A 17,395-nucleotide genomic window follows, 5' to 3' on the forward strand; every position below is an offset into this window, starting at 1 on the left:
GTCCAGTAGCCGAAAGTCGCTGCAGGAGCATCTCGGAGCGACAATTGAGAGGAGAATTGCACCTCAAGGGATAGGCCCAGGTGGGTTCAGGGACTCTGTGTGTGTGTGTGTGTGTGTGTGTGTGTGTGTGTGTGTGTGTGTGTGTGTGTAGCTAGCGGGGGTGGGGTGGAGGGCTGTGTGCGCGCGCGGCGCGCGTGTGTGTGTATTGCAGGGGTGGGGGTGGAGGATCGTGCGGAAAGCCCTGTCTGGAATGCTATCCCCCTCCCATCCATTCTTTTTCACTTTCCATCTATTTCCCTTCATTCTACCTCCCATCTCCCCACCACCACCACCCCCCACCATTCCATCCACCAGCTCCATCCTCCATTTTGATGCCTGCAAAAGCCTTGGAGATATATCTACAGGGAAAATGGTGGCTTGTGGGGAAGGAGGGGATGGGACTGGGGGCCCTCTAGAGGGCGTGTTGAGCCTTTCAGGTAGGAAAATAAAATTTGAAAAACAAAGTAAACATATGGACATCCAAGAGAATGATTGTTGGAAAATGGGCCTCTGTCCTCGGTGCTGAACTTTTCAATAATTCCCTTGTGTTCCAGGAGATATGGAGTCCAAAGATCAAGGAGTAAAAAATGTCAACATGGAGAATGACCACCAGGAAAAGGAGGAAAAGGAAGAAAAGCCGCAAGATGCTAACAAAAGGGAGCCGCCAGTGGCCCTGCCTTTGGAAGCTGGCGAATACTGTGTACCTAGAGGAAGTCGCAGGCGGTTCCGTGTTAGGCAGCCCATCGTGCACTATAGATGGGACCTGATGCATAGGGTTGGAGAGCCCCAGGCAAGGATGAGAGATGAGAACATGGAAAGGTTTGGGGAGGATATGAGACGGCTCATGGAGAAGTTGAGGGAAAGGCAGATGAGCCATAGTCTGCGGGCAGTTAGCACTGACCCCCCTCACCATGACCATCATGATGAGTTTTGCCTTATGCCCTGAATCCTGAAGTTTTATCTGAAGATGATATGGGGACCCCTGATTCCAAAACTTACATGTTTGTGGTGTACTGTTGTAAAATTTTTGATGTTATTTGTTCCTCCTGGGTCTCCACTTACCGCCAGCTTCTAATTGAAACTTGTGTTTTTGATTCAGTCTTAAAAAATTTTTGTTAGCAGAATTTATCTAATGCATGGAAAGAAGCTCATTATATATTGTGGAGCTAATAAAGCAGATTTAAAAAGCAATCTTACTATTTATTATTTAAAAGCTTCTCATATATGTCACACACAAAGGGGAAGTGGCAGAATTAAATTGTAAAAGGATTAATACTGGGAGTCATTTCTGTAAACATAAGGTAGACAAACAGGAGATGTTTTAGAACCCTGGGGCCCCCATTTGGTTTTGGTCATGCCCACCTCCCAATAGTATAATAATATACTTTGCAACTCATTTCTTTCAATTGTGTGTAGTATACGCACACCGGTCTCTACACAATGCACCCAGCAATCCCAGAACCCCTCACATTCTTCATGCTTCACACACTTCCTTGAACAAATAATAGTGTGTTTTCCCAGCCACCCCTGCTAACAATCACATGTTTATCATTTCTATTCAAGTGAATTCTCGAGTATGTGGGTGTGGAGAAGAGAAGGGCTGATCCTTCTGTCTCAGATTGGTTTTGGGTACATGCACAGTAAGGCAAAATTATATAGTTTATTACATTTTTAAGTATAATCTCTTATTCACCATTGTATGCCTATGTAAAACTGGGCATGCACTATTAAAATCAGATGCATTGCGGGACAGGACATGTGTATAAGGGAATATGAATGCATGACTTGATCTATCAATCCAGACTAAGTCCCATGGTACCCTTCTCTTATATACCATAAAATGAAGCTCTGAACTATAATGGGGACCTTGAGTGTTCTCGTTTCATGTGGCTTACTGTGAATCTTGACAAGATATCCCTTTATAACCTACATTATTGCTTTGCTTTGAACAAAATTCACCTTATTTCTTTAGTAAATTTTGAGGCCTCCCCCCCCCCATTATTTGGTTAAGAGACCTGGGACGTGGAAACACTTTCCCCAGATCCAAACAAGTAACAAAAAAGGTATGATCTTATACTTTTTGCTCATGTTATAAAATACCTGGTATGAACAACACAAAGGAAGGAAAGATTTACTTCAGTGGCTGATTACAAATGTTTTAGCCTATTATTGTGGGGAGGATGTTATACAACAGAGTAGCACACACTATGGTTGCTGGGAGTGGGGGAAGGGAGAGAATGAACATCACTTTCTCTGCTTTTGTTCCCTCCCTGACCCCAGCTAATGGGATCCTGCTGTCTTCCTTAGGAGTGAGTCTCTCCCGTTGTTATTTTCACTTTCATAGAGACAGAGGTCTATTTCAGTAATCCTTTAGGCACTTCTCAATCCAATCAATTTGTTGTGAGAAATATAGACCACTACACTTGCTGGTTTATTTTTCTCTGTAGTTGGAGAAAAGAAATGCAATATGTTTAATTGCTTTATAAAAGAAACAAGGCCACTTAATACTCATTAGCAGAAATAGCCACACAGATAAAGCAAGCAATATTTATTTACTTATTTTTTTTTTTTTTTTTTTTTTTTTTTTTACAAATCAAGAATGACGTTGCTTTCACACAAGTGAAGCAAGGTCATGAGGTTATAGTGGTTTATCAAGTTTTCATCCATCCTTACCTACTAGGCAAGAGCCCTGTCTGCATATTATTCCCTTTAGGTAATAGGAAGTGTCTGAGACCAGGTTGCAGTATTTTGGCAGACCTCCTATTTCCTGATCAAGGATCCAGCATCTGCTGATCATGCTATGATTTCTGCCTGACTAGAAGCAGGCATGTTCAAACAGAAAAATCATGATTGCATCTGGAGCTTTTTTTTTTTTTTTGGTCTGAGTACAGTTAGATAAATAACTCCAAATGTATAAATTCTCTTTCTAGAATAGTTTTCTTGCAATTTTTAAAAGGATATTGGACTTATTTAGAAATTCCTGAATGTTCCTGACATGCTAATCTGTTACTGGTACAAGAATCATCTGGCATCTATTAAAGTATGGGTTCACTAAGTGGGAATCTAGAACTTTCATTTTTAACAAGCACCCTTGGTAATTCTACTGCACATTAATGTCTAAAAGATTACATATATATATATATATATGCATATATATGTTTATATATATGTATATCCTTATATTATCTATTCTTAAATAGGAACCATAATTAACTACATGTTCTTTCTAGTGGATCATACAGTAATAAAAATAATATGCTTATTACAATCACCTTTATTTTTTCTGCAAACCTATCTTTAACCATCATTGCTTGAGCATTGTCTGAATAGATGCCAACACAACTTTTCCACTGTAAATATATATTTGAAGAAATATTGTCTTAGTTAGGATTTCTATTGCTGTAATAGAACACCAAAACCAATCATAACTTGGGGATGAAATAATTTGTTTCACCTTACAAATTATAAGTCCATCCCTGAAGGAAGCCAGAGCATGAACTCAGGGTAGGAACCTGGAAGCAGAAACTGATGGACAGGCCATGGAAGAGTGATGATTACTAGCTTGCTCTCAATGGCATACTCATACAGCTCTCTTATGTACCCCAGGACCACCTGGACAAAGGAGGAACCTCCAACCATAGGCTGTAAAATGCCAGGCTCAGTCTGTACCGTGATTGCAACTTTGTAAACTTTGTAAAAGACCTTGAGGCAGAGGACTCAGATAAATCCCCCTGAAATTCTGACTTAAAATCTCTAGGATCATAAGGTCATATTTTTTTTTTCATGTTACATTTTGAATCAATTAATACAAAATAGGAAATAAAACATATTTTCTTTATATATATATATGTGTGTGTGTAAATGTGGGAGTTGTACATGTCTGTGTGTGCAGGTGTGTACAAAAGTTTGTATGCATGCATGTGGAAACCAGTGTTGTTCTATATATAATGTCCACTTTTTGTATTAATTTTATTTACTTATTTCACGTGTATGGTTGTTTTGCCTGCATGTATGTCTATTAACTATGTCTGTGCTTGGCACCTGAGGAGGCCAAAAGAGGGCATTGGATCCCCTGGAACAGAAATTATAGACAGTTGTGAGTTGCTTGTGGGTGCTTGGAATTGAGCTCAGGTCCTCCAGAAGAGCAGCTATCTCTCCAGTTCCTATTATTTTTATATTTAAGATAGGGTCTCTCACTGACCAAAACTCATCAAATAGACAAGGTTGGATGCCCAGTAAACAGCAGGGATTGACCCATTTCTACCTTTCCAGTGTTAGGTTTACAAGAACTTGACACCATGTCAAACTTCCATGTTTTATAAAACATTGACTCTGAGGATAAAGTGCAGGTCCCCATCATTTTAAGGCAACCTCTCCAGCCAAAACTGAATGTTACTTATTAAAAAAAACACTAGAAAAATATTTTTTGCACATTAAAATTTCAGTGTACAGCCAGTAATCAAATTCTCAACAGTTTAATAAATCTTAACCAGAAATTATATGAATTAATATAAATTATTTGTCTAGGGAATACTTTTTGCCTTTTCATGCTGTAAGTTTTTCTACAAAATGGCATATATTTGGAAAAAGCTGTCTCAGATTCACTATAGACCTGGAGCTACAGACTATGAAAGTCTAGCAAATGCTGGTGAAAAGCCAATATTTTAGATGAAATGAAAAGTAAGGATATACTGAAGGTCAATGAGGGATTTCACATGTATAACAGATTAATTAAAAACAAAACATTCATTTCAGCCAGTAGTGGTGGTGCATGCCATTAATCCTACCACTCAGAAGGCAGAGGCAGGCAGTTCTCTGAGTCTGAAACCAGCTATGTCTACAGAGCAATTTCTAGTATAGCTAGGCCTATACAGAGAAACCCTTTTTCTAAAAACTAAAAACAAAACCAAACAAACAATAAATTCACTTTATGGTATGATATCTTATTTTGCCAAAGTTTGATTAAAAAATATAGTTAATCAAAATTCTTACAAAGTTTATCCCTAGAAAAAGAAAATAATTGCCGGCAGAAACAGAAAATCGAAAAAGTTAGAAATATGTAGACATTTCTCTACCACACTTGTGGTAAACATCTATAGTGAAAAGTTATATTTGGTCCTCTCTACAAAAAAATGTTAGAGTGAAACAATAGGGTGAAAAAAAAAAAAGAAGGAACAGGCATTTGAAGTTCTTTAATCATCTGATTTGATTGAGTAAGCAGTGACATATGTTAACAAAGAGACCTTTAGTTTTTTTTTTCCCAAGAAGCTCAAAATTTGAATATTAGTATGAATAGATGGAGGCTATAATCTGTGAAATCAGGGAAACTCTGTTCTTAGAAATGGGAATGCCCTCAGGACTATAAATTGGTAAATATGATAATATACACTATTTTCAATTTCTGTTGACGAATTGTCAGTAAAGTATCTGTTTGTATAATTCTGAAAAGATTGGGAACATTAAATATTTAATCAATGTCATCTCCATTGCCATGTAGGCATAGTTATAGAAGTGTTTCAGAGAAAGAAAATTGATGGTGACAATGACAACAGTGATTATATAGCAGGACCTTGTAGATATTTTAAATGGCTTGAGGTTGAAACAAATGGAAGATGAATGGCAAATTTTAGATGTTAGTGAAGGAAAATTTAAAACTGATGTCAGAAACGTAGAGTAAGAGACAGCAAAGTAGAGAGAGTGTGGAAACACAGCACAGGAAAACAAGGCAAAACAATTCATGGATTTGAACCAAAATATCCAGTTGGCCTGAGAAGGAAAAGGCATTATAAACAAGTATTAACTAAGAAGTATTTAAGGTTCTAAAGTACATGTTTAAATAGAAGTAAGAGTTTCAGAAAATTTATAGTAAGTTGTTACAATAGAACTGGAGAATAAAATTGACTTGAGTGTCAGAGTTATAAAATGTACCACACACACTTAGAAGTGTTGTAATTCACTGAAGAAGTCCATGTAAAGATATTGGGTATGACCAGGTGGTGTTGGCACACGCCTTTAATCCCAGCACTTGGGAGGCAGAGGTAGGGGAAATCTCTATGAGTTCGAAGGCATCCTGCTTTACAGGGTGAGTTTCAGGACAGCCTAAACTGTTACACAGAGTAATCCTGTCTCAAACAAACAAACAAACAAAAAGTTGAATACAAAATATATTTGTATCATCATAAGAACAAGTATATAAAATCAAATAGAAAGGTGCTTTTAAAAATATATTATACCCATCTTCAGTAACACACAGATCAAGGAATGCAAAATCAGGAGTAATGATAGAAGTTTAGCAATGGAGCTTCAAGTAAACTATTTGTTGTGTTAACCTATTTCCACTGTAAGTACTGTGACAGCTGACTTCATGCTAGCTATATAGTATGATTTAGTGTAGAATTGAGAAAAAAGTACACAATTACCTATCAGGAGTACCTCTTCAGCTTAGCAGACTTCTATATAAAGGTCATGAAAATAGGCACAACACCCTGTAAGGAAAATAAGAGATGAAGCTGAGAAATTGAAGTATCATTTGTAAAGGAGATCTAGGATAGGCAAGAGAGAGAGAGAGAGAGAGAGAGAGAGAGAGAGAGAGAGAGAGAGAGAGAGAGAGAGAGAGAGAGAGAAGCTAAGGGGAAACTAGATGGAGGCAGGCCAGCAGACACCAGATACATGTTGTAATCTTGGAGAAACTGTCACAAGAAAGAGTACAGGGTACAGGGACAAAATGTGTTGTGGGGAGGATTATTCAGCACAGCAATCATTTGAAGGAGTGTTTGAACAAGCATAGACTTTAGAGTGAGGACACAAACCATACTTCAAATATTTACACCACCACTTACAAGTCCTATGACTTTGAACAAAGTTGCATAACCTCTTCCCTTAGTTGATTTTTTCTTACCTGTAAAACAGAACATATTCATTGAGATGCATATTATATACCAAGTTGTAGTATATAATATGCATCTCAATTAATTAGCTCTTAATACTATAAAACATGCAAAATGAAAGTAAAAAGATTTAATTCACTAAATGAGTAGTTTAATGTTTGGCAGAAAAGAAAATTTATGGGATTTAAAAAGTATTTATCGATCCCAGGTGTAATAATTTGTCTCACAGAGTGATGTACATTATTTGGATCAATGATGAACTGCTTAGTAAAATTGAGAATTTTAGGTCTATTTACTATCAACTATAATACCAAAGTAAGATAACAAATGATTGAAATACAGACTGATTAGGGATTCAGGATACTCCTCCAAGTCTACAGTGACCATAAGCCATGTGTGGCTATTGAGAATTCAAAATGTGGGCTGGAGAGATGGCTTAGCCGTTAAAGGCTAGGCTCACAACCAAAAACATAAGAGAATTCAAAATGTGTATAATATAGTTGGAGATGTGTGACAAGTATAAAATGCACACAAAATTTCAAAGCCATTATTATCTTGTTGATAGCTTTCATTATTTGTTAATTATCATGCCATTTGAATATTCTGTTAAGTTTTTTCTTTATTCTTCTCTCATATAGTACATCCCAAATGCAGCCTCCTCTCCCTCCCCTTTTCCCAACCCCCTCCCCCATTTCCCTTCTCCCCAAGATCCATTGCTGCTATGTTTCCCTTCAGAAAAGAACAAGCCTCCCAGGGACATCAACCAGACATGGCATAACAAGATGCAATAAGACTAGGCACAAACCCTCATATTAAGGCTGCATGAGGCAACCAGTATAGGGAAAGGTCCCACAAGCAGGTAAAACAGAGACAGCCTCCGCTCCCACTGTTAGGAGTCCCACATGAACATCAGCTGTACAACCATAACTTACATGCAGAGGACCTAGCTCAGACCCATACAGGGTCTGTGATGGCCCCACCAGACTCTGTGAGCCCCTATAAGTTCTGCTTAGTTGATTCTGCGGTGTTCTTCTCTATCTTGATGTCCTTGATCCCTCTGGTTTCTACACTCCCTCCTATGCCTTTGGGTTCTCCTGGTTTTGCCTAGGTTTGGGCTGTGGATCTCTGCATCTGCGCCCATGAGTTGCTGGAGGAAGCCTCTCTGATGATAACTGGACTAGGGACCAATCTATGATTATAGCAGAATATCATTAGGAATCATGTCATTGACTTGTTTTTGTCTGTCATGTTTGGTTCTACCTTAGGTCTCTGGGATACCCAGCTTTTGGTTATTGTTAAAATTAATTTAACTTGAATACTTATACCTTTAAAAGTCTATCTATATCACAAAATTCAGAATTAGACATGTGGCTCAAAATATATTTCTATTGAACTGCCATCAGCCTAAATCATTTAAAAATATACTGTATTTCAAAGTTAAATTATTTTTTTAAATTTCTCACAATATGAATGATATACATTCATTTTAAAAAAGAAAACTACATTAAAGAGAAATATTAAAATGTTAATATTAAAATCCTTAACTTTGCTAAATATTCCAGTTTCTTTTGTGGTAAGATTTTATTGCTGAAAAAATCTCTCTATATAGAGATAACTTGATTTATTACTTCAAAGATATATGCTCAGCCATCATCCTTTCTGCACTACTCATAACAACTAGGAAATAAAGAAAACTAAATGTTCTTCAACAGATAAATGGAGAGTAAAAATATGATCTGTGTGTACAATAGAATTTCTCTTCTTTTACTGAGCACAGTCTTATTCCATAAAAATTGAATTATACTATATATAGTATTTTGCATACTTCACCAATAGGTCAAGATAATCTTATTACAGTATCCTTAAAATCATGTGAACTGCAATCCTTTGCAAGGATCTAGCTGGGCAAGTCAACCTAATCATAGCTTCTGCTCATCCTCTCCATGCCTCCAGGTCCCACATTCAGTGCTCTGAACTAATTTGTCCACTGCTACCTTCACCACCCTTAACTTTTAGGTTTCTGCTTAGATCCTCCCTGCCTGCCACCAACCTACATGCCCCAACCATGTCATATCAAATCTGTCCATCTATCCGGATCCTGAAAACTTGTCAGAGTCTGTCTAGGTGAATCCATCTGATTCTGTCCTCTACACATCTTCCCAAACCCCCAGAACTACTCCTTCAGACTAAAACCAGGATGTGCATCTTACATGCTAGATCAACCTCCTGTCCACCTGACTTAATCCCAACTAAGTCACATCCATCATGCAGGCCTAAACCAGGTAACAGTCCTGTACTTTGCCTCAAACTGTGCTGTCGATGTCAGACAAAGAACTAACAAAAGAAGTCCACATGTCCAGATCTTATAGATCAATATAAACAATAGGAAAGATAAAGGCAGTATCTTCCCTCCTCAAACCATCAATCATATAGAAATATTTCCCAATGAGAATTTCCTAGATGAACTTCAGTTCACAGAATTTAAAACAATGATCATAAACTTCATTAAAAAATCAAGGAATTTAAAGAAGACACAACAGCTAAATGAAATTAAGGACAAAGTTTAAAGAGAATAAACACCCAAGTGAGGCACAAGAAAACACAAACGCAAGATTGGTGGAAATGGTGAAGATAATCCAGGATTTGAAAATAGAACTTAATAAAAACATAGAAACACTGAAAATGAGTTAAGCTGAAATGAGGATGGAATTGAAAAAAAAATGATACAATTAAAAATTTACAAGGAAAGCCTTACAAGTACAATGTGTCAAATAGAAGACAGAATATTAGGATTGAAAGATAAATTAGAATATTTACATAAAATATGCAAAGAATATTAACAATGTTTTTTTTTTTAAATACAGGAAATTTGGGGCACCATGAAAGGACCAATCAGATTATAGGAATAAATAAGAGAAAAGGACCCCAGGTTAATGGCATAGAGGAGATTTTCTTTTTTTGTTGTTGTTTGTTTGTTATTCACTTTTTGTTTGTTTTGTTTTTTGAGAAAGGGTTTCCCTGTGGAACAGCTCTGGCTGTCCTGGAACTCACTCTGTAGAGCAGGCTGGCCTTTAACTCACAGAGATCCACCTGCATCTGACTCCCAAGTGCTGGGATTAAAGGCTTGTGCCACCACTACCACTATCTGGTTCCAGATTTTCTTTGCTGTCCTTTTTTTTTTTTTTTTAAGAATCAGTTATAATTTTATTTTGCATTTTACAGAAGTCTATGAATGGTTTTAAAAAGCACCTCCTTACACCATCATGTTTCTTTGACAGTTGTTAAAGTAGACGAGTATGCCAACAGCTTGAGTATCAGCATCTTGCAAGAATTTCAGATCAATCACTTGCCAAAGAACTTGGCAGCTTTTCTATCTTGTTTTTTTAACTCAGTGGTACGTCCACTCTGATGGTAACCTGTCCAGCCAAATCTCTGCCACACATATGGAAACATCAATGGTGATTAGCAAATTAGTTAGCTTTGGCATGGGGCTGTGCTCACTTGCCTGTGACAGCCTGGAAGCCAGTTTTGATACTGGCAACAGAGCAGTGAGAATGACAAGTTTCACTCTGTAAGAAATAGAGTCGGATGCCCTTCTGTAGGATTGTGTTTGGTGATCGGCATGTGTGACAAGTGACGTATTCCTTGCTAAGTCTTCTCAAGACATTTTCTATCTGTTTCTGTTGATATCTTCCTTTCATTGCAAGTTGGTTACTACCCTATAGAATCACTTGTATCCAATTCTGCCAGTAAAAATGTGAGGAGATGTTGGGGTTTGATGATGTAATAGTTTACAGATATTTGTAAAATTGACCAAAGAAGTTTTCTTGGTTCCTACTCGGACAACCCGTGGAGGTTTCATAACAAATTTCGTCTTCTCTCCAGCAACTATATCTGGATTGTCTTCTCTCATGATGTTGAACACTCAATTCAGCAACTCCTCATATGTGTAGTCCTTTTTTGAGCCTGCACAAGCAGGTCCAGTCTGGTTACTGAATGAAATGCCATCATCTTTTTTTTTCTTTTTTTGCTGTTTTTATTTTCTAAACTTCCTTTTTTCTCTAGTATTTCATCTTCATCTGGGAATTTGACGTTCTTCTTTTTCTTCTTTTTATTGCCAAGCATAATATCCAAGTCATCTTCTGGCTCAGCTGGATCTTGAGCATCACTTTCAATCTTAAGACCCTTTACACCTTCTTCCGCTTCATCAGTGTCAAATATCTCTTTTTGTTTGTTTGTTCGTTTTCTTCTTTTTCTTTTGATTGGAGAAGTTCAAGTCATCTAAATCATCAGAATCATCTTTTTTTTCCTACTGTTCTCTTCATCAGCTTCCACATCTTTGTGTTCAGTTGGTTCTGGCTCCGCTTCTTTTGTTTCTGAAGGCTGTGTTTCTTCTGTCTGGGTATCACCTTCTTCTTCTAACATAAAGGCTTCTTCTGCTTTTTCTTCTTGCTCATAGCAGAATAAAAAATCATCTCATTGCCAGACATTGCTGAGGTTCTAGCAGGTTTGGCATGGGTGGGAATTCAGACCAGTCAGCTTCAGACCCCTGAGACAACGCAGCTCCTACCGATATCTCTCCCAGCCCTGGTTCCATATTTTCAACAAGATAGAGAAGGAGAAGAAAATTTCCTCAAACTAAGGGAAAATGCGTCAGTACAGATACAAGAAGCATGCAAAACACAAAACAGTCAAGACCAGAATAGAAAATCCCAATTGCATATCATAGTTAAAAAAGAAGTATGAATAACAAAGAAAATGTACTGAAAACTACAAGAAAATAACAGGCCACATATAGAGAAAAATTTATCATAATAACAGTTGATTTTTGAACAAATAAAAGCCAGATGAGCCAGAAACTATCCAAGTCCTAAACAAACAATGATGGGCAACCTAGATTAATATTCCCAGGAAACTCATCTGCCATGGTTGGGAAAAAATTGTTACTTGACATAAACAGCCTAAAATTATATTCAAAAGACCAATACTAAAGCAAATATGGGAACTAAAATTTCAGATTAAAGAGAGAACAATTATATCCAAGAAAGAGACTGTAGAAAGAAAATCAAAGTCATAATAGCATAAAGTACCACCGAGAACATTAACACCACCAAATTTCAGCAACACAATGACTCTAACCAATATACACTTTTTAATATAACTTTAAATGCCAATGCTTTAACTTATCCAAGGAAAAGGCATAGATGGACTTGAATGGAGTGAGAAACAAAATCTGCATTACATATCTGCTGCTTATAAGAAACACATCTTTTTTTTTTTTATTTTATATAACCAAGTCCATTTAAATGAAAACAAACATTTATAGACAATATTTGGGAATTTGGGCGTCGTTCTTTCCAAACTACTTCCTGCTGGTAAGGGGCGCTGTCATGGGGGATTCGAAGAAGAATAAGAAATCCTGGCTGTAGTCTGTAAGGTTGCTTTGTCCAGCTGTTTTGAATGTAGGATCACCTGGTACTCTGTTTCAGGTGGTCTGACTTGATCAAACCATATTAGTCTGGGAGGAATCCACATCTTTTCATTTTCTGTGGAAACAAAAATAGAAATCCTTTTCCCCAGTATCTTGTCCTTGAACTTAAATTTTGGAGTCAAAGCATTTTTTTTAATTTAATTTATTATTTTACATGTCGATCCCAGTTCCCTCTCCCTCCCTCCCTCCCTCCATCCCTCCCTCCCTCCCTCCTTTCCTCCCTCTCTCCTTCCTTCCCTTTTACCCTCTCTGCCCTCTCACATGCACTCTAACCACCCTCCCCTCCCATCCCCCTACCCAAATTCCATATGTAGGGGAATGCCATCCAGTTGGGGTCATGTAGATCTAACAGGTCATATGAAGTAGGGACTAGGGCTTCTCTGCTGTCTCTAGATTGAGGTAGTTATCCCTCCATGGGAGATGTGTATAAGAAACACATCTTAACATCTTAATTTTAAAGTTAGGCATTGCCTTAGAAGAAAAGGATGGACAAAAGTACTCCAATTAAACGGGACCAGAAAGCAAGCAGGTATCACTATCCTAATATCTGATAAAAAGCAGACTTCAAATTAAAACCAATCAGAAGGGCTAAAGGAGGGATACTTCATTTTAATCGAGGGAAACATTAGTCAAGAAGACATTACTATAGTAAACATTATATACACCAAACTCTGGTGCACCCAATTTCATTAAAAAGTATAACGCTGGTGTTAAAGACCCAGATTAACACCAATCCATTAATAGCAGATGATTTCAGTATCACACTTTATTCAATAGACAAATCATGTGGACAAAAAAAAGTAAACAGAAACATCGGAATTAATTGATACTATATATCAACTGAATTTAACAGATGTCTACAGAATATTCTACTCAAACATCAAGAATACACAATCCACTCAGAAGCCCATGGAAGATTCTCTAAAAGAGGCCACATCTTGGGAGAACAAACAAATCTTAAATTCAGAAAGATTAAAATCACCCCTTGTATACTATATGCCCATAATACAATAACACTTAATAATAATCAAGAAATAAATCAAGAATTTTGGAACCAAATGAAAATGAAAACACAACAGCCCAAACCTTTGTGAACCAGTAGAGTTGAAGTACTAACTGAAGGAATAAGGCAAGAGAAGTAAACTAAATGGATACAAATAGACAAAGAAGTCAAAACAATCTCTATTTGAAGATGATATGATACAATATATCAAAAATCACAAAAATTCTTCTAGAAACCACAAATTCAGCAATGTGGCTGGATACATTATCAACTTGCACAAATCGATAGTTTATTTTTAATATGCATCAAGAACAAACATACAAAGAAAGAGATCATGGACACAATCCCATTCACCATAGCCTCAAAGAAGACAAAAAAAATCTACAAATAAACCTAACCAAGGTGGTGAAAGACCTCTCTAATGAAAATGTTAAATCTCTGAAGAGATAAAGAAAGACACTAGAAAATGGAAGACATCACAGGCTAATGGACTGGTAGAAATAATATTGTAAAAAATGACCATTCTGACAAAAGCCATATATACACTCAATGCAATCCATGAAAATTCCCATCTCATTCTCATGTAAATAGAAAAATATATGCTAAAATTTACAGGAAATCATAAAAGACAATTCGATAAAACAATACCAAGCAAAGACAGCAATACTGGAGAGATTACCATTTCAGAGGAAAGATATGTTACACCACAGTAAGAAAAACAATATAGTATGGGCATAATAAATGCAAAAATGCATATATGTAACATTAATTAAAGAAAAAGAGGACATGAATTTGAGAAAGAGCAACCAGGGGCATATGGTAGGGATTGTAGAGTGGAAAGGGAGAAAATGATATTATTAAAATCTCAAAAAAAATTTTAAAATTACAAAAATATAAAATCAAAATTATTTGAGATAAAGTTGTTAAATGAAATAAAATTTAGTAAAATTATAACAGAGCTGAGAGAAAACATTACCATACAACTCAAGACAAAAATTAAACAGAATATATCTGATTTTATTTCATAAATTAAACACATACTACAAATGATGAATAAAAAGAGATAAAGTACTGGAAAATAATGCCTTCACCATATATCTTACAACTTACATGTATACAGATATTAAAATAAGGGGGATGCATCTAAACATCAGAAACCACAGCCTGAACACAGCTAGTGTAAATCTTCATGCTGTTATTGAGCGACTTTTAAAAGTGATGTTTCTGAAAAAGAAAAAATGAGCAAGCACTTTCATGTCTTGCTGGTGACACTAAGTGAGAATTGGTGTGACATTTCAGGAAGACAGTTTGGGAATGTGTATTTAAAAAGCCTTACAATGCATAAATATATAAGTATGCCCTGGAGAGGCTATAAATTTAAGAGGGTGGGGAAGCAGGAGAGAGACTGGAGGAAGGGGACATGGGCAGTGTTGGAGGGAGGCAAGTGTAGTAATTACATTTTAATTAAAAATTTTTAAATTGTAAATACAAAAATCCTTAGAACCATTCTGTAACCTGGAAACTGTATGATTATTACTGTATCCTAGGTGAGCAGTTACAAAGTGACCTGTGTAGAGGCTGTGATTATAACAGAAGGCAACTTTAGCTGCTTTGAAGAATAATCAACTGATACAGGTTTGAACTTTAAGGAAGTCTATGATGTCACATAGCTAGATGATCAGTGCTGATAGATTTAGTAAGAAAATGATGTCATCAAAGACACAATTTCTTTATATCTCTAGCCAAATTTTGCCATGCTAGGTGTGTGAGCTTCATCCTAAGGCTGGGTGATGGTAGATGTCATTCTCATATGTTTCTCATATTGGCTAATGAATAAAGCACTGTTGGCCAATAGGAAAGCAAGATAGGTGGGATTAGCAGTAAAGGAGGATTTGGCGAGAGGTAAGAGAAGATTCAAGATGTAGGGATTTGAGAAGAAAGTCTGGACTCTCTCTGGTAAAATAAGACCATGTGGAAACACTTAGAATGATATAAATAGGTTAATATTTAAGACAGAGCTAGCCAATAAGAAATGCTAGTAACTGGCCAACAGCTTTATATCTAATACAGCCTCTCTGTGTGTTATTTGGGGCTGATGCAGCTCTGGGCTAGGCTGGAGGGAACACTGCTCTAAACACCTGGGTGTTTATCTCTCATGTTACAAGATGGTTTAGGATTATGGTAACTGTGGTTACATATGCTTTTATTTCTGTTCCTCATGGGATGAGGGAAAATCTTTCTTGCCAATTATAGGATGTAAAAGCCATGTATTCTATATGATTGATCTATTAGAAGATGGTTGGTCATTTACAACAAATAATGACCTCTAGATAAATTTTATGTTCTGGCTCATCCAGAAAAATTAAACTCTGTCTCTTTAAACAAATAGTGAGTTGGCATAGTGAGGCATACATCTGGATGGCTGAAGCTTTGTATAGTACACTAGAAGCCTCAAAACTGGGAAAGGCCCAGGATAGTTTGGACTCTCAAAGAGGTCTCTGGGCAGGAAGTAAGTGACAGCAAGAAGACAGACCAAATAACTTTTGGAAAGAATGAAAATAGGATAAAACAGCTGAAGTAGTTTAGACACTCAGGGAGAGGAGTCAGAAGGGGAGAGAAAGAACACATGAATTAATTCAGCATAAGACCCTTATGATAGAAATCTGAGGGATTTTTGGGACCCTAGAAGAAAAAAAAACCCAAAAAATGTTCAGTTCATTCTAGTTACCAGTACAATACGTCTTCTCATTCAGTCTAAATGGAATGCGTGTGTCTGCACCCATAGCATACCTAAAAAATATTGAACTGGACCAAATAAAGGGAACTTCCAGGAGAAAGTCTTTATAGTTGTCATTCTTGTCACATACTCAAAACCTGTTTTCTTAGAATGTTGTCCTGCTTGAAGGACAAGTACCAGATGCACTATGCTCATCTTTTCCTCCAGAAGTAGTAGAAAGTTGGCATGAAATGCTATTGCACAAGATCCTTGCAAAATGTTCACTATGGTTGTCTTAGCTTTAAATCTTGGCAGGGTTTGCAAAGGCTTTCACTGGGCATTGTTTGTTCATTTCATAGGCTCATAGCATGCACATTGTCTTGGGGTTTCTATTTCTGTGAAGAGACACCATGGCAAAGGCAGATTTTAAATGAAAACATTTAACTGAGGTAGCCGGTTAGTAACATTTTCAGAAGTTTAGTCTATTATCATAGCAAGGAGCACGGTAACATTCAGGCAGATGATGCTGACTACCTTTTGACTTTCAGGCAATAGGAAGTAGTGTATCACATGGGGTGGTATCTATAAGATCTTAAAGCCTGCATCAACAGTGGCACACTTCCTTCATTTAGACCCCACCTACTCAAACAAGGACATACCTCCTAATAATGCCACTCCCTTTGGAGGTCATTTTCTTTTAAGCCACCACACACAACACAGCATAAGTGATTCTCCTTTCTTGAGTCTACCTTTCTAGGGCTCCTCACTACAAGATACCCAGTACTACTCACCTATCAAGGTCCAGCCCATGTCCTTCCTCATGACAACTTCCTGAGTCTCCTTCTCAGACTCCTATGCCTGACAGGACCTTATCATTTTAAACTTTTTCTAGAAGTTGTTATACTTTTCCAGGTGTCATATGTGTCATACTTTCACTCTTACCCATGATTAAGGTCATGGGGTGTTAAAAATAGGTTTTTCCTGCTGGTCTGTTCCTGCCACCACACCAGCCCCCAACTAACACACAGAGACACTGTATCTGATATAAAGCTGTTAGCCTGTTACTAGCATTTTTTTATTGGCTAGCTCTGTCTTAAGTATTAACCCATTTCTATTAATATAAGTATTTCCACGTGGTCTCATCTTACTGGAGAGAGGGGCTGGCGTTCTACTCTTTCAGTACTCCATCTTGAATCTTCCCTACTTCTTCCTCTCTCCTCCTAGTCTAGTTCCGTCTATCTTGCTTTCCTATTGGCCAA

The 17,395-nt window shown here is 37.1% G+C and overlaps 1 protein-coding gene and 1 pseudogene across 1 annotated transcript; one reads left to right on the forward strand and one right to left on the reverse strand.

The window, feature by feature from the left end:
• On the forward strand, positions 1 to 1,230 carry Bex1 (brain expressed X-linked 1). Its single transcript, XM_051179255.1, has 2 exons — positions 1 to 80; positions 594 to 1,230. Exon 2 carries the CDS (start codon positions 599 to 601, stop codon positions 983 to 985), a length of 387 nt encoding a protein of 128 aa, XP_051035212.1. The 5' UTR covers positions 1 to 80; positions 594 to 598; the 3' UTR covers positions 986 to 1,230.
• A 9,166-nt stretch (positions 1,231 to 10,396) lies between these two features.
• LOC127218234 (eukaryotic translation initiation factor 2 subunit 2-like) lies at positions 10,397 to 11,416 on the reverse strand (annotated as a pseudogene).
• Positions 11,417 to 17,395: the final 5,979 nt, after the last annotated feature.

Source organism: Phodopus roborovskii, unplaced genomic scaffold (assembly GCF_943737965.1).
Source record: "Phodopus roborovskii unplaced genomic scaffold, PHOROB, whole genome shotgun sequence".
In the NCBI taxonomy this organism is placed as follows: domain Eukaryota; kingdom Metazoa; phylum Chordata; class Mammalia; order Rodentia; family Cricetidae; genus Phodopus; species Phodopus roborovskii.

Excerpts from the sequence above, each read along its gene's own strand:
- Bex1 (XM_051179255.1), top strand. The coding sequence starts at position 599 with ATGGAGTCCAAAGATCAAGGAGTAAAAAATGTCAACATGGAGAATGAC.